The sequence below is a fragment of the Heterocephalus glaber genome, unplaced genomic scaffold, assembly GCF_053883595.1.
Source record: "Heterocephalus glaber isolate CG9 unplaced genomic scaffold, H.glaber_assembly_v1.0 deba00001550, whole genome shotgun sequence".
NCBI lineage: Eukaryota > Metazoa > Chordata > Mammalia > Rodentia > Bathyergidae > Heterocephalus > Heterocephalus glaber.
Window position 1 is genome coordinate 4,711,186 of NW_028258343.1, and position 23,354 is coordinate 4,734,539.

The window sequence follows — 23,354 nt, forward strand, 5'->3', positions numbered from 1 at the left end:
GTTATTCAAAAGTGTGTTGTTCAATTTCCATGTGTTTATGTAATTTTTGCAGTTTCTTTTGCTATTGATCTCCAATTTCATCACACTATGGTCTGATAATATACAGCAGATAACTTCAGTTCCTTTGCAATTACTTAAACACATTCTATGAGTGAGTGTGTGGTGTATTTTGCGGAATGACCTGTGTGCAGCTGAGAAGAATGTGTATTCTGATTTTTGGGGGTGGAACACTGTGTAAACATCTGTTAAGTTCATTTGTTCAAGAGTTCAATTGAGTTCTAGTATTTCATTACTTATTTTTTGTCTAGTTGGTCTATCTATTTGTGACTGTGGGGTATTGAGGTCCCCCACTACTGTTGTATTAGTGCATATATGAGTTTTCATATCTGTTAGTATTTGTTTTATATAGTTGGGCGCACTAGTGTTTGGTGCATAGATATGTATGATTGTCATCTCTTCCTGTTGGATTGTTCCCTTTACAAGAATGTAATGGCCTTCTTTGTCTCTCTTAATCAGTGTGGGTTTGAAATCCACTTGATCTGCAGAGCATAGCTACTCTTGCTTTTTTGGGGGTTCCTGTCTCATGGAGTATAGTTTTCCACCCTTTAACTTTCAGTCTATGAGTTTCATTTTGAATTCAGTGTGTTTCTTGTATACAGCATATTGTTGGATCTTGCTTCTTGACCCATTCTGCCAGTCTATTCCTTTTGATTGGTGAATTGAGACCATTAACATTGATGATTATAATTCATACATATTGACTTATCATTGTCATGACTTTTTCTTTTTGTTGGATTCTCCCCCTTTACATTTAATTTCTTGTCATGCCTGATGGATCCATTCTGCTGTGCTTCCTGGGGTTGTTATCCTCATTGTCTGTTTCTAGGATATTATCTAAAATTTTTTGGAGTGCTGGTTTGGTATTCATGAAGTTCATCAGGTGCTCTTTGTCATGAAAGTATCTTATTTCTCCATCCATTTTGAAAGATAGTTTTGCAGGGTACAATAAATCTGGGTTGGAGGCTGTTTTCCTTTAGTGCTTGGTATGCGACACTACAAGCTCTTCTTGCCTTGAGGATTTGCATTGAGAAGTCTGCTGTGATTCTGATGGGCTTTCCTTTGTATGTGATTTGTTTCTTTTCTCTAACTGCTTGTAGAATTTTGTTCTTCTGTTGGGTTTCTGCAGTCTTAACAATTATATGCCTATGTGTAGATTTTTTTTTGATCAAGGCTATTTGGAGTCCTATATGTCTCACTTATCTGTATGTCAAGTTCTTTTCCTCTGCTTGGGAAGTTTTTTGCCATTACTTCTGTGAAGAGTTTTTTTATGTCATCTGCACTCCCTCCTGTTTCTTCGTTGACTCCAATCAGTCTTCTGTTCTTCTTTGCATCGTCTAGCAGCTGCTGGATTGATTTTTCGTGGTCCCTTACAATTTTGTAGCAATTTTTCTTTTCCTGGTCACCAATTGCAATCTCATCTTCAATATCTGAAATTCTGTCCTCACATTGTCTCATTCTGCTGTGCAGACTTTCAATGGAGTTTTTGGTCTCCTGGAAATCTGTTTTATGGATTCCATTTGTTTCCTATGTTGGGATTCCATCATGTTCCTCAGGTCCTCTTTTTTTTTTTTATCTGTGTACTCTCTAGATTTATTAATCATGTCTTGCACTATGTGCACAATCTCTGCTGTTATCTAAGAAATTATTTCTGATTTCATTTTTTCCAGATCCTCTTTTGTTGCCAGTTTGGGGAGTCCAGGTGGTTGAGTATCAGAGTGTTCCATCTCCTTTCCTTTTAGGGTTGCTGTAGGTGATCTGGAAGTCTGGTTTTGAGACTTGTTTATGTGTCTTCTCATTTTGATGGCGGGGGGGAGTGTGCTATTGGCACCCACCTGGCTCACCTCCTCTGGGCTGGGAGCGGTGGAACGGCGGCCTATAAATCCCTACCTCTGGGCTGGGAGCAAAGGAACAATAGCCCAGAAGCCCCTTCCTCTGGCCTGAGAGCGGTGGAATGGCAGCTCAGAAACCCCTTCCTCTGGGCTGTGAGTGGTGGTACAGCCTAGGCTCTACTGTTTTTAAGTTATGAAGGTTGAAAGAGAGGCTTCTGTTAAAGCTAACAGTTTGGGTAAAGTAGTGGTCAGGACCATCTCTGGTTCTAAAGTGTGCTTAGCAACCCATTCAGAAAGATGACTAGGGTTTTTTTATTCTTTATTAGTGATGCCATTTTCATTTCACTTAAAACTAGAAGACCCACTGCATGATGAGATTTATTCAGTCATGACTTCTCTTTCTAAATTCATGTCCCTTGGGGCCCAGTGACACTGGACAGCAGCAGCCACTTAGCAGTGGAAGAAAGTTCTGTAGCCTCAAAGGGCCGAGTTGAATGAGTTCTGGTGGAGTCATACTTAGTAAAACTTTTGCCAGTATCCAATCAGCTGTGAGATTGGTCAGGGATGTCTGAGTGTGAAGGAGACAAAAGGCTCCAGGGAAAAGCTGGACTTACTGCTGCCAGAATTGCTTCGAACCTTCCTGCTCTATCAATTGTTATTCAAACATGACCACCTGTTTGATGGCTTGGGACTACAGAAGATGTTTATCACTAATAGAGGGTGATCAGATGTTAAGGTTCATTATTTATGTATTTGTTTTAGTTGTTGCAAGGTCAACTGTGATTTTTTTTGTGGTCCATGAAATGCCTTAGGGTTCTGAAACACATACAGCCTTTGAGATGATCATGGGTGGGCCTTGGGTTTTGTGCCCATTGTAGACCCCTCTGTGCTTAGGTGGCATGTGATGCAATGAAGGAAAGAGCTACGATGGATGCTATCATGAAAAGACCATCTCATTTAAGAATTGTTGAATTTTTAAAGTAAGAAGATGGTATTAGAGCATGTTTTAAAAATGTCATTATTGTTTAGTGACTCATACTGAAATATTTATGGATGAGATAATATGATGTTTGGGATCTGCTTTAAAATGACATGAGGCTGTGGGAAGAAGTGAAGGAGGTATAAGAGAAGGAAGGGAGAAGGAGGGAGGAGGTGAAGAAGGAGGGAGGAGGTGAAGAAGAAGGAGGAGAAGGAGAAGGGAGGAAGAAGAGGAAGCAGGAGGAGGAGAAGATATGATAGAAAACAGAATGGTTACAAGTTGATAAATACTGAAATCAATTAATGAGGTCATAATAGCACCATGAACATAAAAATGAAATAAGGACACTATCAGAAAAAGGGAACTGACTAAATTCATTGTCAGAAAAGCTGCACAAAAGAAATACTAAAAGAAGTTTTTCAGGCTAAGGAAGTGATACTAGATAGAAACAGATTTATAAACAGGAATAAAGAGCACAGGAAATGTTAAATGTGTGGGGAAAATAAAATTTGTGAATTACTTTAAAGGCATGTAACTCTTTAAAGCAAAACAAAGTATGGTAATGTGTACAACATATGTAGATGTAAGCCAGACATGGTGGGGTGCACCTAAAATCCCAGTTACTTGGGAGGCTGAGGTAGGAGAATCAAAAGTTGGAGGCCAGCCTGGCAACTTAGCAAGACTCTATCTGAAAATACAATAAAAAGGCCTGGGGGTGTAGCTTAGTAGGAGAATGCTTGCCTAGTATGCTTGAGGTCCTGGGTCAATGCCCTGTACCACAAAATAAAAACAAAAACCATATAACATATGCAGATGTATTATGATAAAAGCACATTTTAAATTTTAACTGAATTTTAAATGTTAGCACTTAGAAACACATTTCCATATCTTTCTTTTTTAGGTTTGTCCAAGACTGGTTTTCAGAAAGAAAGCAAGTGGCCAGAGTGGATTTCTGTACCGTGCTACCACGCTTCATTTCTCTGTATATCTTTTCCTTCCTGAATCCCAAAGATCTGTGCGCAGCTGCCCAAGTCAGCTGGCCCTGGAAGTTTCTAACTGAACAGGTTCGAGACTTGTCAATTCCTGGACGTAGGGCAGAGACACAACGGTGACCTGCAGAGAGAAACTGGGTAGCTCTCTTCCCTGGAGAGAGGGCTTTGAAGGCCTGAAGTTACTCTTAAGTGAAAACATGGGAATAAATAAAATACGCTGATACATTTTTCAGCTAAGGAGATATACACTATTCCAATAATTCATGTAATTAAAAAAATCTTGATAGCAGGTGCACTCCTGTAATCCCAGCTGTTCAGGAGGCTGAGACAGGATGACTACAAGATGAAGTCCAGCCTGGGCAATTTAGTGATTTGGAGAGACCTTGTTTCAGAGGCTATTTTTTTTTCCCGGTACCGGGTATCGAACTCAGGACCTTGTGCTTGCAAGGCAGGCACGGTGCCACTGAGCTAAATCCTCAGCCTGAGAGACCTTGTTTCAAAATAAAAGTAAATAAAAAGGTGGTGTACCTCAGTGTAAAGGTGTTAGGTTCAATCCTTGTTTCAATTCACAGTACAAGAAAGAAAGAAAGAAGAAAGAAAGAGAGAAAGAGAGAGAGAAAGAGAGAGAGAAAGGAAGGAAGGAAGGAAGGAAGGAAGGAAGGAAGGAAGGAAGGAAGGAAGGAAGGAAGGAAGGAAGGAAGGAAGGGTTGGGTTTGATCTCTAGTAGCAGAAAAAAAAATCTTGAAGTATTCCCTATGATTTAGAAAACATTTCTCTTGATTAGAGAAATTCAGTGCTTTCCATGACAACAATTTAAACTTTGGGGTTTATAGGGCATTCTTTTTATCTTTGATAAATAACGCAGTTGTCGAAAGTTGCTTAACCCTCGCTCTGGGGTCCACGTGTCCCTCCTTGGCTGACTGAGAGGGCGTGAATCTGAGTCTTCCGAATGCAGCTCAAAGCAGCGAGCGGCTGCAGCTGCTTCAAACCAGCCTCTCCTGCCATGAATCCGCCTCTGGCCTATTTGTCTCTTCCTTTTCTTTTAAAAGATTTAACCCAATGTAATAATAGGCATTCTTTAATGCAAGGCAATAATTTGCATTTTAGATCACACATAATTTCCAGCACGCGCTGTGTTGAAATCGTGGTCTCAGGGATCATGGCTGTCGGTGGTGGGGCCAGTGTTCGGGTGGATGGATGGATGATTGATTGATTGCTTTTGTATTTTTACTTTTAACCTTTCTATGTCCTTATATTTAAGGCGTGTCTTGTAAAAGGAATACACTAGGGATATTTTCTTTCTTTTTAAAACATTTTTACCACCTTTGATTTTTTTTTTTTTTTTTACCCAGGATCGAGCTCGGGACCTTGCGCTTGCGAGGCAGGCAGCGGAACCACTGAGCTAAATCCCCGGCCAGCCACCTTTAATTTTTAACTAAAGTATTTCATCTATTTATAATTATATAAATACTGATATATTTGGGTTTAAATTGATCATATTTCTATTTTTTTTATATGTTGCATGCACTTTTATGTTCTTTTTTTCCTGTGTCTTCTTTTGGATTAATAAAATATTTTTAAATTGTTCATTATAAACATTGTAAGGGTTACTCCCTGGTTACCACAGAAATTAAAGTATGCATCATGTGATATCTAACCACCCCCAGACAATGGGAGGGGCATAGTATTCTCCTCCCAGGGTTGGTGGTTTTCTTGTCAAATATTTGTTTTGTGTGTGTGTGTGTGTGTGTGTGTACAGTTGTCTTTTGAGTATCCATGGGCATTGATTCCAGCCTGCCCTTCTCCCCCCACAGGCACCAAAATCCATGAATGCCCAAGTCCTTTATAAAAAATGGTGTAGTATTTGTGCATAATCCTCTCATATACTTTAAATTTTCCCATATACTTAAATCATCATTAGATTACTTATAATACTTAAGCCTCTCAGATCCCGAGAGTGACTGTGCATATAAAGACACACACAAATACTTACACACATATATTACACAGTCACACGTATTTCACAAAAGTTTTTACTGTTATTTTATATAGTCAATGTTTTTTTCTGTTGCTCTTCATACTTTCTTGCATGTCTGAGTTTCCCTTTGGGATCATTTCTCTCTGAGTTCTCTTTAATATTTCTTTTAGTACAGATCTGCTGCTGATAAATTCATACAGTTTTAGCTTGTCTAAAAAGATCTTTATTTGACCTTCACATTTGAAAGATGTTCTCACTGGGAGTTTGAGTTCCAAATTGGTAGTTAAGAACATTGAAAATATTCCATTGTCTTCTGGCTTCCACAATTTTTTTCTAGAGAAGTCAGCAGTTTTATTATTGTTCCTATCTCTAGCAGCTTTTCAGACCTTTTTCACTGTCTTTAGTGTTTTAGCAGTTTTATTATCATGCACCTAGGTGGATATATATGTTTATATGTGTATGTTTATCCTATTTTGTGTTTTTCGGTGATATTTTTAATCTAAGATATAATACCTTTCATCAGCTCTGAGCAATTTTCAGATGTTATCTCTTTGTATATTTGGCTCCTGCCCTATTTGCTTTCTTTTTTTCTGGGATTCCAATATTTGTGAGACTAATTTATCCTATCCCATAAGCTCATCTTTTTCATATATGCATTTTCTATCTTTTTACCTTTAAATGTTTCAGTCTGGATTTTTTTTTTTGCCCTCTGTTTATTACTTATTTTGCCGTAATCTAATCTCCTCTTAAACCCATTCATTGAATTTTAAATTTCAGTTGTTATGTTTTCCAGTTGTAAAATGTTGATTTTTTTTCTTTCACTAACATTTTCTACTTGGTTGTGTGTAGTCTTTTTTTTTAGTACCGGGAATTGAACCCAGGGACTTCACACTGAACTAAACTCCCAGCCACCCCTTTATTTATTTATTTATCTATTAAGATTTCTGCTAAGTTGCCCAAACTGGGGTCAAACTTGGATTCCTGCTGCCTCAGCCTCCCAGAGTGCTTGGATTATAGGTGTGTACCTAGCACCCATCCTGGTCACTTATATTCTTGGACAAATTAATTATAGGGTGTTTTTGCAAAGTTTTTGTCTTATAACTGCAATGTTTGGCACTCCAGAGGGTCTCTCTGTGGCTACTAAAAATAAAACAACAAACAAACAAAAACAAAAAAAACCACTTCTTTTTATTTATTTTTTTTGTATTCTGATTGCTTTGAGTTGAACACAAGATACTGAGACTAAACATGATGTGATCCTCTGAGTCTGCGAACGCTGCCCTCCTGCAGAGAGCATTTCCTTTTGCTTCTGATGTTTGGGGAAGCTGGGAACTGATCATGCAAGTCCAGCCAGGGAATGAGTTTCAAAGCTGCCCTCAGTCCTCGGGATAGCTGCTGCAACTCAGCGTCATTCTCCCCTGAAAGGTCCTCAGCTGAGAGGTGGTGGTTACCAGGGCTCTCTCCCTTCCCTGGCCCTGCCTTTTCCTGTGAGAATGCCAAAAATCCTTTATGGCGCCTGAGTCTGAATTTCAGCCATGCTCTTCTGCTCTGCTTGTGTGCCTCATAAGCTTCCCTTTGGAACTGGCACCCACCTGGGCTGACAGGAAGTGCCAATATTAGGCACAGCCAAGGGTTGGATCCAATGATCCCTTGGATCATTGGTAGCTCAAGTGACTTAAAATCATTGTTATTTTTAAGAGAAATGATTTTTGTTTTGCTTTTTTTTTTGGTTTCCAGGGATTGAACTAAGGACCTTGCGCTTAGGAGGCAGGCGCAGTGGCGCTGAGCTAAATCTCCAGGGTAATTTTAGTAATATTTTGTCTAGATATGTGATCAGACTGAATCCCATGGAATTTATTGTTTTCATGTGTCAAAAGTGGCTGCATATTGACAACATCATGTAGTTCAACCAAAATTGTTCTCAGGGGGAGGAAACACCTCTGCTAGCAACTGAATTCTCAGAAGCGGGGGTTCAAATAACCCGGCTCTATGGAAATATTGGCTAAGTGTACAAAGATGACTAATGCATGTATTCATGTATCAGTCAGTGCTTACTAGAGAAACAGATTTAATGTGAGATATACAAATGCATAAGGATTTACAAAAAAGGATTACAATGGCCACCTGCAGAGCGAGGTGTGGAAGAGTGCAGAGAGCTGTTTGTGCACTGCAGACCGGAAGGATCCAGGTGAGGGGCTGGCACTCAGCATAGCATCCCAGGCGGGTTCCTGTCAGGAGGCTGAAGGGTCTGTATTGGAAGCTGGGAGACAATGTCTAAAGTGAAGGTGAAGACTGGAGCTTTTCCCAAGAAACAGAAGCAAACCTTCCTTCTTCATTTCCCTCTTATTCCATTCAGCCAACAAGCCTAATTGGTTAGTGCCACTCACACCCGGGTGAGTCTTCTGTCTTCAGTAAATCCCTTTAGCCACACCTGGAACTGTGAACTACCACAACTCACATGTGATACATGGTCCCCAAAGACTATTTTCCCCACGGAACACCTTGTGTTTACTATTTCTCCGTGTCAAGTTTATATGCCAAGTCAATGGCAGAAGTCAACTGTAGAGATCTCTATGTAACAAAAAAATTCCTTGTATACCTGAAAACTTTATTGCTGGAAAACTATCCTTAAAAATGTGCAACTCGGGGGCTGGGGATTAGCTCAGTGGCACTGCACCTGACTCAAAAGCACAAGGTCCTGAGTTCAATCCCCAGTACCAAAAAAAAAGTGCAACTCATCTTTCCTTCTTTTTCTGAAGGACTGCTTGTGGATGCCCAAGTGCGTTAAGTTTGGGTGGTTTCTGCCCTATACTCCAGCAGACAACGAGTACGGCGCGTGGAAGCACCATTACATTGCGTGTGTGACCCACCTGGACTGGCTGACACCGAGGGAAGCAGCCGCTGTCTATGGGACCCTGAATGAGCCCAAAACAGAGGATGAGGAGGTCCAGGAGAGGCAAAGGGAAAGGTGCCTAAGGAAAATAATATGGGAGAAAACTGCACTCCGTAAGAGTGAGTAGCATTTAGAAACTATCTAACCCAAGTACTACGGAAACAAATGTATTTTCACACAAATTTCCACAGAGGGGCATTTGCTGTCTTTCGGGAATAGCAGCCATGTTCAGGGCTGGCTCTTTTTATTTTCTTCATTCCATATTTAGATAGAGTACATAAGGTCAAATTGTCACCAAAAACAAGGAGGGTAAAAAAGTACAAACACAAGCAAAAGGCAACAAGTAGGTTTGGGAAAGACGAATTGGGATTGATGAAAAAGAGGAGAAACAAAAATGGGCCTGGAAGCAGGAAGAATGGCATTTTGTAGAGGAGTAGGGAGGATTCAAGCTTTCAGCTAAGGCTTCTGGCTCCGGGGTGTAAAGTAAGCCAGGAAATGGGCCTGAGAGCTCTCCCCCTTTTCCCTGGCTCTCCCTCTGGGGAGATGGGAAGGAATGGGAAATCGCCTGGAGCTAAGTCGAGGGCAGACGGGGATGAGAAGCTATACAGATGACCTGGTGGCCGCAGGGAGAGTTGCTTCTTCTCTGAGCTCCAGTCCTGGACCTAGAGCAACTGATCGCTCACAGCTGCGGAGCGCAGCGGCTGAGGAATCCTGACCGCGCTTGAAAACACCTGTAATGCCCATCATTTGGAATACTGCCCTGGCACGGCTTGATTTTGATGCCTTTATCTCCGTCAGCTTGGCTGGGAGAGAGAGAGGCACGAAATGAACAGCCTGGCGCTGCTGCTTGTTTTCCAGAGGAGCTACTCAGAGCTCGCCCGCCCTGGGGCAGCGGAGACTGCTGCTCCCGGTCGTTCACATCCAAATGCCAACTGCGCCTCTCCCGAATGCTGAGGGATCTGTCAGGATTGCAGGGAGCTTCAGAGAAAGAGCTTGTTTTGGCATCATTGGACGTTTTGCCCACGCGGTAAGCAAACTGCCACCTACTGTTACCAAGAATCCATTCTAGAATAATTTAGCTAATATGCAAAGATACTGTGTAGTTATATGGGCATATTCTATAATTATCATCAGAAATAATGACTTAATTTTCAAGAAAGGCAGTCTCTAAAATTTTTTTTTCTAAAATGTTTTTTGAAGGAGTTATGTAACATTCAACCAGGGATTGAACTCGTGACCTTGAGCTTTTGAGGCATGTGGTGGCACCACTGAGCTAAGTCCTCGCCCCTTTAGTTCACTTTCTATATAAAGTTTTTGAGCAAATAACATTATTAAACCTTTTTTTATGGAATAAGGGTTTCCAAATACTATCTGTTAGTCAGCTTTCTGATGCTATGACAAATGCCTGAGAGGAATCAATTTAAAAGGAAGAAAGGTTTATTTTGGCTCATGGTTGCAGAGCATTGAGTTCATGGTCACTTGTCCCTGCTAGGGCCGGTGGCAGCATGGGACATCATAACAGGAGTGTGTGGTAGAGGAGGCCTGTTCACCTTTACCTTTGAAGGGGTCCTTGTAGCCCTTCACAGGCTGCCTGCAATGACCTTGCTTCTCTCTCCTAAGCCCCATTTCCTATAAGTTCCACTACTTTGAAGTAGCCAGTCAGGCTGCCAACTAGGCTTCAACATGTTGGCTTTTGGGGGTCACTCCAGATCCAAACTATAGCGGTACCCAATAGATCCAAATATAATTCCTGTTTATGTTTATAAACATCTAAATATCCTCTCTCTCTCTCTCTCTCTCTCTCTCTCTCTCTCTCTCTCTCTCTTCTCTCTCTTTCTCTCGTCTCTCTCTGGCAGTACTAACAATTGAACCCAGGGCTCATACTTACCTGTACCTCTGAGCTACATCCCCAACCCTTTTTATTTATTCTGAGAAAGGGTCTCACTAAGTTGTCCAGGATGCCCTCAAACTTGCAATCTTCCTGTCTCAGCCTCCTGAGTAGCTAGGATTACAGGTATGCTTTATCACTCCCTGCTGTTGTAATTCTCATTTTATTACCCAAATTAGAGAAATGCTGGCAGCATTCAGTGACCAAAATCATGCTATCTGATGAAATTACCAAAAATTCAATTCTTACCCTATTCATCCATTCCATCAGACATTCATAACTATCACTATTTGCATAGTTGCTTACAAATTAAAAACTTAAAAAAAAATTCGGATCCTAGTGATCCCATAACCTCACTCGTGTTTTCAGAGGAGGAAATTGAGAGGTGACATAGCTTGCCCAAGTGTCATAGTCTCAAAGACTAGAACCTAAAATGCTCAAGGTTCCAACACTCTTTCAGCTTCACACATTGCCACTGACGTGGATCCCTCTGTCTGGACATTTGTGAAAGTGAGCATTCATGCCCTTGCTCAAGATACATGATGCCTTCCTGAAGCTCAAGGCCACCCCGTCCTTCAGTAATGTGGAGGTAGGGTGGCTATGGAGAGAATGGGGACCATACCCAGAAACTGCTAAGGCCCAGAAGGACCTGGAGGCCACTCCTTTCTAAATGTTGTTTTGAGCCCCTAAGGGTGTCATTACATTAATTTTAAGTGCTCAAGTGAAGCTAAGTTTCAAGCCACCTTTCCAGCATCCCACATAAGGTGACAGAGAGACCCGAGGGCAGATTTGGTCCCCCTCACACGAAGACCCATTTGTTGCTGACCGAGTCCCCAGGAAAGGTCTTAACCACCAAGGCCCGGTGTCCTCTGCAGTACGACACCTGCAGGATGGTGGCAGTTACTTAGACAAAGGCAAGTTACAAGGACAACAGAACTTCACAGATTCCCCTTTGTTCTCTGCAGAAGCAATGTTTCTGGAAGTCATTCCTACTCTTTATTATCAAAGAAAAATTGGTGTGGAGTTCATAAAAAGGATGACAGCTCTTCATATGCTTTGCAGCCACACTTCATATTAATATCATCTCGGGTCCCTGCATATGAGGTATGGACTGGGTTGCAAGGCAGACCTTTCCTGAATGGGTTTTTGTTCTTTTTTTCCATCTAGACTCCAGAGAGTGTGGTTATCTTTTGGCCACCACATGTATAAAGATGATTGATCTTCTACAAGGGAAACTGTTTGATCTAAGTGGAAATTTACAGACCACAAACAGTTTTAAAAACTGGAAACAGTGACCTGACATCAAACTTCCTTTGAAAGAAACAGTAGAGGTGCAAACTGCCTGCACTTAGTAGGCGTCTAAAATATTCTTAGTGAAGTGAATTTGTTGCACTTAGTTTTAAAAAAGTGCTGATTAAGGATTATTTTAAAACATCTCTGGAATTTGCACAGGATTAATAATATTATATAATCACCATCTCTCAGGAGAAGGCTGTTTGAAGTCCTGTTTGGGGATCTATTTAATGAGGGTGTCATTAAATTAAAATATACTTTCTCTATAAAGAAGGCATAGTTTTAAATTTTAATATGAACATAAAAAATAAAGGAAGCACATAGGAGACAAAGACATGTGTACATTTGGTGTATGTATTCAGAAGGCCCCTGACTTGCCATAATGTGACTAACAACGTTTTCAATTTCATCAGAATGCAAATGTGAGCTGCATTTGGTAGAAAGCTGCTTTGAATTTTGAATCCCGGGACCCTCGCTCACAATGCCGCTCGGGTGTGCTGTGTGTGGCTGAGCGGGGCTGTGCACCAGGTTAGCTGCCCACAGTGCAGTATTCTCACCTGAAAATGAATTTATCAAGGCCTAACTCCAGTGGATGGGAGTGCACATGATTCATACACACGGACACGCACGCCGAACATGAACACAGGGAGATGAAGAGGGTGACACTCGGGAGGCTGTATTCTTTGCTAACTTAGTTTTCATTGAAGTTCCATTTGTGACATAATGGCTACTTTGCCGATGTGAAATCTCTTCCCTTGGCCAAGTAGAAGTTGGCGCTCATCTCTGACAACAGTCAAACTTAGCAGAGCTATGTGAAATACGTTGTATCTTTGAACTTAGGGGGGCAGATGGGTTCCCTGGTGCTTGAAAAGGCATGGTGTGGACAACTGATGACAGAGCGAGGCCGAATAAATGGCTTAAGTTCGTGCCCGTCCGTGCCCTCTTTGCACAAGCTGGTGGCAGGATTGCTTATTTGGTCATGAACAAGGCAGGGGTTGAGTTAAAAAGTGGAACACAGCCACGTGTGGTGTTTCGGTTTTTAGCTGCACGGAAGAGAGAAAGAGCTGTGGGGTTTTGGAGAAAACCAGCAACTTCAGTGACTTCACCATCGCTGCTGTGGATTAACTGTATCATGTGGAAAAGTTTGTTGGATTCAAAGAACAGTGCTTTTAATATTAAATTAAATGGAAAATATCAATTTTTTAAAAAATTAATTTTATTGGTACATTTTGGGTATACAATATAATGCCATTCATCATTGGAAGTTTACCCCTTTACATAATCTCTCTTGGTTCTTATTTTTTTCCCCTTCCCCTGCCCTCCCTTCAACCCCTCCATCCCTCCCTATTTACAAAGACTTGGTTTCCATTTTTTCTTTTTCTCGTATTAATTCCATTCCCTTCTTTCCTTTCCCCTACCTCTCCCACTTCCCCTTCCCCTTTGCCCCTTTTCTTTCTATTTCACATTATCTATTATACCTTTTAGTCCTTATTTACACTTTCAGTTTCTCACACTAGAGAAACTATTCAGTGTTTATTCATGTGTGGCCTATTAAGTTCACTTAAGAGTATCACTTCAATGCACATCCATTTAGCTATAAATGTTTCTAATTTCTCTTTTTTTATGGCTGAGTAGTACTCCATTTTATAAAAAAAAATCCCCACATTTTCTTTATCCAGTCTCCAGTTGATGGGCATTTGGGCTGTTTCCAAGTTTTAGCTATCACAAACTGTGCTGCTATGAACATGCGTGCACATATATCACTGTGGTATGATTCTTTTAATTCTTTGGGGAAGACACCCAGCAGGGGAATAGCTGGGTCAAGTGGGACTTCCAGTCCTAGTTCTTTGAGGTATCTCCATACTGATTTCCACAGTGGTTGCACCAGTCTACACTCCCACCAGCAGTGAAGCAGTGTTCTAGACCTATATCTCTCACTATGCACTAAACTAAAATCAAAATGGATGAAAGATCTAAATATTAAAACAGAAATGCTGAACCAGCTGGAACAGAGGTTAGGTAGAACTCTTGAAGACATTGGTGTAGGAAAAGATTTTATGAACAAAACCTCAGTTGCCCATGAACTAGCACAAACAATAAACAAGTGGGGTCTCTTCTTATTAAAAAGCTTCTGCACAGCAAGAGAAACCACCAGCAGTGTGAAGAGACAACCCACAATGTGGGAAAAAATTTTCACCTGCTGTTCCTCAGACAAAGTTCTACTATCTTGAATCTATAAAGAATTTTAAAAAATCAGACCTCCCAAATTTAAAGGCCCAGTCCAAAAATGGGCATCTGAAATGAACAGACATTTCTCAGACAAAGAATTATAAATAGCAAATAAACATATGAAAAAATGTTCAACATCCCTGGTCATTTGAGAGATGCACGTGAAAACAATGCTGAGATTCCACCTCACCCCAGAAAGAATGACTGCTATCATGAAATCAACCAATAACAAATGCTGGTGGGGGGCTGTGGGGAAAGAGGAAAATACCAATTGACATTGATAATTCATAAATTCATCCTTAAGACAAAAACGTTAAATTTAAGAAGTCTTTTGCAAAATTGTATGATCTTAATTGTACTTTTGAAGGTTGCAGATATGTCTGCGTGGATGGCGTGTACCTGTATAACCCAAGTTGTTAATAACATTTAGCTCTGAGAGATGGAGTCACAAGTGAACTTACGTTTCTTCTCTTGTAATTAGAAAAGAAATAAAATAATTTAAAAAGAAACCAATGAAGGAGGAAGTTTTAACTTCTATAATTTCTGAAAAATATTCTTTAGCAGTCACCGTGGGTTACATAGCCCTTATAATCCTTTCCTTATAACCGTTCTGAAACCTTGGGCACTGCCTCCTAAGCTACCTTCCATTCTCCAGCTGGTGGCAGAGAGTGTCCAGGCCGGTGTCCTCTCGGCGGTGTACGAGCACAGCGGCGGGACCCTGGACGGCCTGCTGCAGCTCATAGAGACAGCGCTGCGCGGGCGGAAGGCACGAAGTGTGGGGATATTTAGCGACGGAGATAGCAGAGAAATCAATTTACTCCAAGGTACGATCGAGGATTGGCAAGGAGCAACCAAATGTAGCTGGGCGTGGTGGCGCACGCCTGTGATCCCAGCACTCAGAGGCTGAGGCAGAGGGATCGTCATGAGTTGGAGCCCAGCCTGGGCTACATAGTGAGTTCAAGGCCAGTCTTCACTACATGGCAGAACCTGTCTCAAAAAAACAAAAACAAAAATAAAAAACAAACAGCTTTGCATGTAGGTAGTGTTTGTCTACATGCATGGGTTTCAAAGTACTATTTCGATTTCCAGTTGCTAAGAAGTATTGATTTTGGGTTTATGAAAAAAGTGAAGTAATTTCTGGTAACTTTAAAAAGCTGTGATTGAAAACACAGCATAAAAGCTACTGTTGTCACCATTTTAAGACAGTATCCAATTCACTGATATCAAGTATGCTCATATTGTAAACAGTTTTCTGGAATGTTTTCATTTTGCAAAAACAAAACTCCTATCCATTAACAATAACTCACTCTTTCCCCTCCCCATATCCCCTGCCCATCACTATTCTACTGAGTTTAGTTACCTCATTCGTGTAAGTGGAACCATATGTGTTTGTCTTTTTGTGACTGGTATATTTCATTTAGCACTCTGTCTTCAAGGTTCCATGTTCAAGCCCATGTGTGGCATGTGTGACAGGATTTTCTTTTTTAAGGCTGAATAATATTCCCCCTGTGTGTATATAGTACATTTTGTTTAGCAGTTTATCCATCAGTGGCCATTTAGGTTGCTTCCATCTCTTGGCTATTATGAGTAACGCTGGGTCTGCAAATGTCTCTTTGAGTTTTTGGTTTTTCTAAATTTTTCTCCCAATGCTGGGGATTGAACCCAGGATTGTACATGTTGGGCAAGCACTCTCCACTGAGCTACATCCTCAACCTGAGACAGTGTCTCAGTAAGGTACCAGACTGGCCTCAAACTTGTAACCTCCTGCCTCAGCTCCTGAGGAGCTAGAGTTACAGGCATGCACCACCTCACCTGGATTCTTTGAGTTCTTACTTTCAACTCTTTCAAATGTGTACCCAGAAGTGTGACTGCTGGATCCTGAGGTAGATTTCATTTTAATTTCTTGAGAAACCCCTGAACTGCTTCCCATAGCTGCTGAATCAACAATGCACAAGAGGTCCAGTTTTCCTCACTCTTTCACTTGTTCTTTTCTTTTGTTTTGGTACCAGGGATTGAACTTGAGTCCTTGCCCTTTTGAGGCAGGTGGCAGAACCACTGAGCTAAATCCCCGGCCCTGTTCTTTTCTTTTTTAATCATAGCCTCCCCAGGGTTTTGATCGGTATTTTCCTGGCGGTCAGTGGTGTTGAGCACCTTCTCGAGTGCTTGCTGACTGCTGATAAATCTTCTTTAGAGAAGTGTCTGTTCAAGTTCTTGGCCCATTTTTGATATTGGGGTTTTAAAATTTTTACATGTGTTGAGAAGCAGATCCTTCATACATCCTGGATATTAATCCTTTATCAGGTACATGATTTACAAATATTTTCTACCTTTTGTTTTTACCTTTCTCCAGGTTTACTTTTTACTCTGTTGATTCTGTCCTTTGATGCACGAAAGTTTTATAGGATGAACGTGAAGTGACTGCAACAGCGGCGAGCATCAAGTTCTATACATTGGTGGACGCTGACCACATCTGTGATTCTCCACCTGGCTCATACCACAGGGAAAGGGGCGGCTGATGCAATTAACTTACTATGGGGAAGCTTTCAGAAATCCTCTCGCTTTTTAGGGGGAAGGAGATGATGAATTTATTAGGAGTAATCTTCTAGATTCTTTCTCTCTTGTAGAAGTCACATCTTCTTATTACCTAAAATAGAACTGGTTTAAATTTTACTCTCATCAAATCTTCCCTCCTTGGGGGTTGAGGGAAGAGGGGATATCTTAATCACCTTCTTTGTTGTTGGGACAAAATACCCCAGACTCTCGACTTCAAGGAGAGGTTATTTGGCTCACAGTTCAGAAGTCTCAGTCCATGGTAGGCAGCCTTAGCTACAGACAGGCCACAGCAGAAGGCCTGGGTGGAGGGAAGCTGCTCATGGCATGGCGGACAGGAACCAGGGACAGAGGGAGGGGCTGGAGAGGGAGATACCGCTTCGGGATCACACCCCAGTGGCCTCCATCTTCTGACCCCACCCTGCCTCCTAACATCACATTTGGCAATGATTGGGCCAGGGATTTAGCTCAGTGGTTTCGCCACCTGCTGCGCAAGCGCAAGGACCCGAGTTCGATCCCCAGTACCAAAAGAAAAGAAAAGAAAAGAAAAGAAATGAACAGTGGAAAACATTTGGCTATGATTCGAACCCATGATTCAGTCACCTTTCAAAAGCCCCACTTAGGAGCCATGAGGCTTTGAGGGGACATCCAGACATAAACCCTAACAGGGGACAAGGTAATCAAGGACCCAGTTGGCAGGGAACTCACCAGATGGCAGACTGAGCCCCTGAATCACTTCCCAGGCAGTGAGAGAGAAAGGAGACTTCCAGTTCACGTTTGCCATCTCGGAGAGCCTTACTTCTGCTCTCAACTACTTCTTTTGTGATTGACAACTGTGGGAAGAATTTCTACTTTGGAATTTAGTGGCAAGATCCCAGGACTTGGTCAGCCATTCCCCCACATGGCCTGGTAACTCGCATGGCTGCACAGTGGAGGCGGAGATGCCATGTCCTGAGCCTGAGGACCCAGCATCAGGTGATCCAGAGTGTGAGGGAGCTGTGGTTGTGGCAGTGTCCAGGGGCACATGACTGGCCCTAACATGGTGCACATGAGGCTCATCATCCTGGAGATCTTGGGATATGGGCAGACACTGGCTTCTGGAATCCATGGTTCCATTTCTTCACTCCACCAAGAGTTTCTGTCCATGATAATATTACAAGTTAATACGACATTTGTTTTTTTTTCCCTCAGGCTATAAAATTGGTATTGAAAATTTATTGAGGCCTGAAGTGAGAGACTTCTGGGAGAAATTAGGAAGTTACGTGGCCACTGAGGAAGAAGGGGGACATGTTGACCTCTTTGTGCCGCTTGGAGCATCAGGTCAGCTTTGAACACTCCAGAGATATGGTGGTTGTGCCCTCTTTATGATGTGAGTTGTGGTCACTTTCTCATTGTGGGGACAAAATACCTCACACCCACAACTTAAAGGAGAGCTCGTGTTTTCAGGCCATGGTGGCTGGCTCCAAGGCAGAAACAGCATGGAGGAAGGGCCTGGGTGGAGGACAGCTGCTCCTCTCATGGTGGCTGGAAGCAGACAGGAAGGGGAGGGGCCAGGGACGAGCATACACCCTTCCAGGTCACAATCCCTGTGACACCCCTCCATCCAGGCCCCCTCTCCTAACTGCACACTCAGCTACTGTTCTTATCAGTGGATGAGTCTACTGATGACTCCAGCACCCTGTGCTCAGCACCTTGCACAAATGTGAGAATTCAGGGGTCATCATAGGTTTAAAGCACAACAAAGGTTTTTTGTGTGTGAATTTGTGAAATGCCCTCTGGTCAAATTACTCAGCCACATTTTAGTCTTCTTCTTTCTCTCTTTATATCTCACATAGCCGGGGAAGAAGGGGCCAGGAATGGTTACCAGAGTAGCCTCTCTGAACAAAGTCACTCGCGGCAAGACCCAGCAGCATTATTTCTACTTATTCTGGAAAATATAATAACCTCAGCCCCCATAATAACAGGGAAGGTGCCTGACCAGGAGAGGAACTGTAATCAACCAGTCTGACAAAACTGTCCCTTCTGTTCTGAACCCAGAGTGACCTTGGTGACCAAGGACCTGGACCTGAGTCTGCTCATACCACTCCTTGGCCAGGTGGCCCTAGGCAAATTTGTGGACCTCTGCTGCCTCCCAGAAAAGTTAGGATATAGTAACCTGTTTTTGTCTTGCTATGTAGTTCAGACTGGCTTTGAATTCACTGTGTAGCCCAGGCTGTTCTCAAACTCATGGCGATCCTCCTGCCTCAGCCTCCCGAGTGGTGAGATTACAAGCATGTGCTACCCTGCATTGCTTTTTTTTTTTTTGGTACCGGGGATCAAACTCAGGTCCTTGTGCTTGCGCAGCAGGCGACGAAACCACTGAGCTAAATCCCCTGCCCCCGCATTGCTTTTTAAAAACATCCTTTTAAAGTAATTTTTTGTTTGCTTCTAATTTCTGAATGAACTAATACTTTTTAATTCATTAAATTTTTTGGTACATTTTAGGTATACACAATGATCACATTCATCCTAGGGAACTTGCACCTGTACATGATATGTCTTGGTTCTTATTTTTTCCCATTCCCCTTCTCTCCCTTCAACCCCTCCACACCTTCTTATTTACCAAAGCTTTGTTTCCATTTTTCCCTTCTTTTCTCATTTTTTTCTTTTCCTTCTTTCCTTTCCCCATCTCCCTCCCTAGTTGAAGGAACTAATATTATTTTTGTAATGAGAACAAAGCAATTAATTTTTGTGACCCTGGGGCTCACACCCAGGGCCTTGCTTGTGCTAGGTAAGCACTTTACCATGGAGCTGCATCCTCAGCCTCCAGAGCAAGTTTTTTTAACTGGAGTAGAAGAAAAAGAAAGGGTATGGGAAAGCAAAGCATCGAAAAGCAGAGAGAATAGGAGCAAGGGGAAGAAAGAACAGAGTTTGGTGATACAAAAATTGTTTCAAGTGAAATTTATGGCAACAAAAATCTATTTTCCACCATCATTCCTGGCCCTAGCGCCAGCCCTGCAATACACGTCAGCTGGATGAACTATCAGATCCCCTGAATTCTTAGCCCCCAAATCTGTTTTCTTTTTTTTTTTAGGTAGGGTCTCGGTGTGTTGCCTGGGCTGGTCTCAAATTCCTGGGCTCAAGCAGTCCTCCTGCCTCAGCCTCCTGAGTAGCTAGACTACAGGCATGTGGCCTCGGCTTGTCATCCCTGCTAGCTGTGTCACTCCCGACTACAGTGTTTGTCTCTGTGTCGGTGTCCAAACCCCGCGCTCACATATTTCAACCCAGCAGTCCTTTCCTGGAATCATTCCCATCTACACACTCCACTCCTTCACTCTATCACCACGCCTTCATCCTTGGCTCCTCCCTTGATAAACTTGGATTTAACTGTCCCACATGATCATCATCACCTTGTAAAAATCTGAACTTTTTTTTTGAGACAGAGTCTCACTATATAGTTCAGGGTGGCTTTGAACTCCCCATGTAGCCCAGGCTGGCCTCGAGCTCATGGCGACCCTCCTGCCTCAGCTTCTTTGGCTCCCTTTGCCCTGGGCAACTGCAGCTCTTTGGGGGACTTGGCGCTGGTTCCAAGAGCCTGTGGCTGCTGCACTGGGCTGGCCTGGGGGAGAAGCAGCAGGACCTTCTGAAGTCACGGTCACGGAGCTGATGCACATTCCGGAGGCTCAGACACCATGAGCAGTGTCTCCACGTTTCCTCCATATTAATTTTCTCTTTGAAGACGACAATTCCATCCCTTTTCCTCTTCAGCCAATCCTTCTGCCCTTGTCTCCTAGCATTTGACCTCACCTTTACTTTCCTAAGAAAACTGAATCACTTGGAAACTCCCTAACGCTTCAAACCACCACGTACCCCAGCCTCACCTTCATTCCCAGCCTTCCCTCCTGCCCAAGACCAGCTCCTCCCTCCCTTCTGTACCCCACGATGCCCTCCTAGTGGAAATGCAAATGGAGAACTACAAGCACCCACACCCGACATCCAAGTGCTCAGTGTTCTTGACGGTGGCTGTTCACGAGGATGCATGGTGGATTTTTTTTTGGTACTGGGGTCAGGACCTTGTGCTTTTGAGGCAGGCAGCAGAACCACTGAGCTAAATCCCCAGCCCATGGTGTATTTCATTGTAGCTTTAATTTGCAGTTTCCTAATGACCAAGCACCTTTCCATGTACTTATTTGTTGTCCATATATCTTGCTTAGGGAAGTGTCTGTTCAAATGTTTTGCACAAATACAAGGTTGTTTATTTTCCCCACCTGTGACTTATATTTTACATCTCTGAATAGTTTCTTTTGAAGAGCAGAAGTTAATGAAGTTAATCATTATTCTCTTTAGAAATCATGCTTTTGGTATCATATCTAAAAACTCTTTACATAACCAAGGTTCACACAGATTTCCTCCTGTGCTTTACAGGATTTGATTTATAGTTTTGACATTTCAGTTTGTGATCCATTTGTTTTTTAAAAAATAGAACATAAGATATTGATAAGGGTTTAATTTTTTTTTAAAATATAGATACCTAATTTTTCCAGCATTGCTCTTTGTAAAGATTGTTCTTTCTGCCTGATATGGTGGGGCACACCTGAAATTCCAGCACCTGGGAGGCTGAGGCAGGAGGATCACCACAAGTTTGAGTCCAGGCTGGGTTGCATAGTTGTTCCAGGCCAGCCTATACTACAGTAAGAGCTTGTCTCAAAGTAAAACAAAACAAATAAACAAAAAATGATTGTTCACTTCCCCAATGAATCTCATTTGCACTTCCACTGAAATCAATTCACTAAATCTTGTAGGTCTGCCTTTGGACTCTTGGTTTCTTTGTCAGTGAAAACATTAGGTAATTATGAGAGACATCCAAACCTTTCAGTATTTGCCATCTTGGCCCAAAAAGTAATTGACACAAATGGAAGTAATTATTTATTCTGGGACCACAGAGATTAAAACACATTTATCCACCACACTGGTATCGTTGCAAGTACTGTCTGTCCGATGAATTCAGTGATCCATTGAAGAAGGGCTGAAATCAATGCCACGTTAAGTTTTGACCATTGTATTCCACCCTACTTTTATCTGTTTTAAGTCTGTCTTGCAGTAAAAATTCTCCTGGGGGTTAGATTATTTTAGAAAATATATGTCGATTTTTCTCCGTCTTTGGGCTGAATATTCCAAATTTGAAAATAAGCGCTAGGTCCGACTCCGTGTCCCCTTTCTCCACCCTGTTGTTTAATCCTCACGAATGAGATGTTGGGCTTCAGGATTTGGAGGTGCGACGCGCTGCCTTCCGGGCAGCCGCTCCACGTTTCTCCGTCCTATTGCACAGTGGCTGCGGAGACGTGGCGTAAACTAACCCTAGCGTTCTTGGCCAGCAGAGGCGGGCGTGGAAGTCCTTTCTCAGCTGTCCCAGCTGACCGGCACGCTCTTCACGGCCCCGCTCGGGATTGCCACTGGCTCGTACCAACACGGTAAGTGCACACGGGGCCGCCCGCCACACCCGGGACAGGGCTCCAGGGCCACTGAGAGACGAGAGACGGGGACAGGCAGGCGCCCCGCACCGCTATGGCCGGCGTCAGTGGCCGCCTTCTCCTCAGTGCCATTGCTCCCCAAACTACGTCATTTCGCATCACTGAGGTGTGTACTTGGAAGAGCCTTACTTTTCGCAAATACCTTGCTTCAAACCGTCTCTTACAAAAATCTGTTGAAAACGTCAGCTTTAAGAGTCGAGCAAAGATGTAAGTTGTGATCTGGAGAAATAATAAGCACAAAGAGGAGACTCCCCCGGGCCAACGTAGTCAGCGTGGTTTTATTTGGGAAGGTGAGTTGCAGCTACAAGGAGGTACAGGTGTCCTGCCTCGACTCCATCCAGTAGCATTGTCAGAAATAGAAAACAGGAAATACCCCGAGAGTAAACGTTTATTGAAAATACTAAAGCTGCCCATACCGAATCAAACTGTAACATCGCCTGACCAACAAGAAAACCATTTGCTTTGCTATGGTAACAAGAATCCATTTTCCTTTTAAAATCTGCTTGCTTCCTATCAAGCAGGGAATGGACTGATGTCGAAAGTACGTAAAACATTGCATCTCTTTCTCAAGTGCCAAGACCCTTTCCAGACTGGGGAAATTGGCATTTCAGTAAAACTGTCGAGGGAAGAGCTTCCACGGAAATATGCCAGAGAGCGCCCTGACTTCATGTGGTGTCAAAGCCACTAGTGTTAGTTCTTAAAACAAAATCTCTGAGTGATAGAAGACATGGCCCTGGGGGGAGGATCAGCCTGGCCCAGCTCTGCAGGGTGTGGCGCTGCTGTTTGCATCATGGATCAGATTCTCTCCTCTTTCTCCTCTTCTGCTTCCCCTTCTTCCTCTTCCTCCTCCTTCCTCTTTCTTCTCATTTACGTTATGAAGGAACACACAGTAAGCCTTTTCACACGGTTGTCAATAAGAGTAAGGGGAAACGAAAAATAGGATCATCCACCCATTCAGGATAGAAAATGGAGCTTGTCAGACCACTGCGTCATCGGTGAGCAGGAGATGCATGGGGACCCGGCGAGGTAGGGCAGGCAGAGCGCGGTCTCACTGACATAAGGCAGACAGGGCTGCAGCCCGTGTCGTGATGGGGACATGGGAAAAGCAAGAGGAACCTTCTGGAGTTCTCACCTATAGATGAAAAGGAAATGC

The 23,354-nt window shown here is 42.7% G+C and overlaps 1 protein-coding gene across 17 annotated transcripts in view; it reads left to right on the forward strand.

Moving 5' to 3' along the window:
- The window catches only part of Ect2l (epithelial cell transforming 2 like), a 96,935-nt gene that overhangs the window by 40,489 nt on the left and 33,092 nt on the right, over window positions 1-23,354 (forward strand). For 15 of the 17 annotated variants that reach the window (XR_015442622.1, XM_021259343.2, XM_021259338.2 and 12 more), the window contains 7 exons: window positions 3,770-3,932; window positions 8,598-8,850; window positions 9,530-9,758; window positions 11,585-11,723; window positions 14,797-14,965; window positions 17,883-18,011; window positions 22,049-22,141. Coding sequence is in view for 16 of the 17 variants with exons in the window: in XM_021259343.2 (XP_021115002.2) it covers window positions 3,770-3,932; window positions 8,598-8,850; window positions 9,530-9,758; window positions 11,585-11,723; window positions 14,797-14,965; window positions 17,883-18,011; window positions 22,049-22,141 (1,175 nt within the window). In the remaining variant the exon portion in view is untranslated. The remainder of the gene's footprint in view (window positions 1-3,769; window positions 3,933-8,597; window positions 8,851-9,529; window positions 9,759-11,584; window positions 11,724-14,796; window positions 14,966-17,882; window positions 18,012-22,048; window positions 22,142-23,354) is intronic. The other 2 variants (XM_021259344.2, XM_021259347.2) reach the window with 1 other exon arrangement.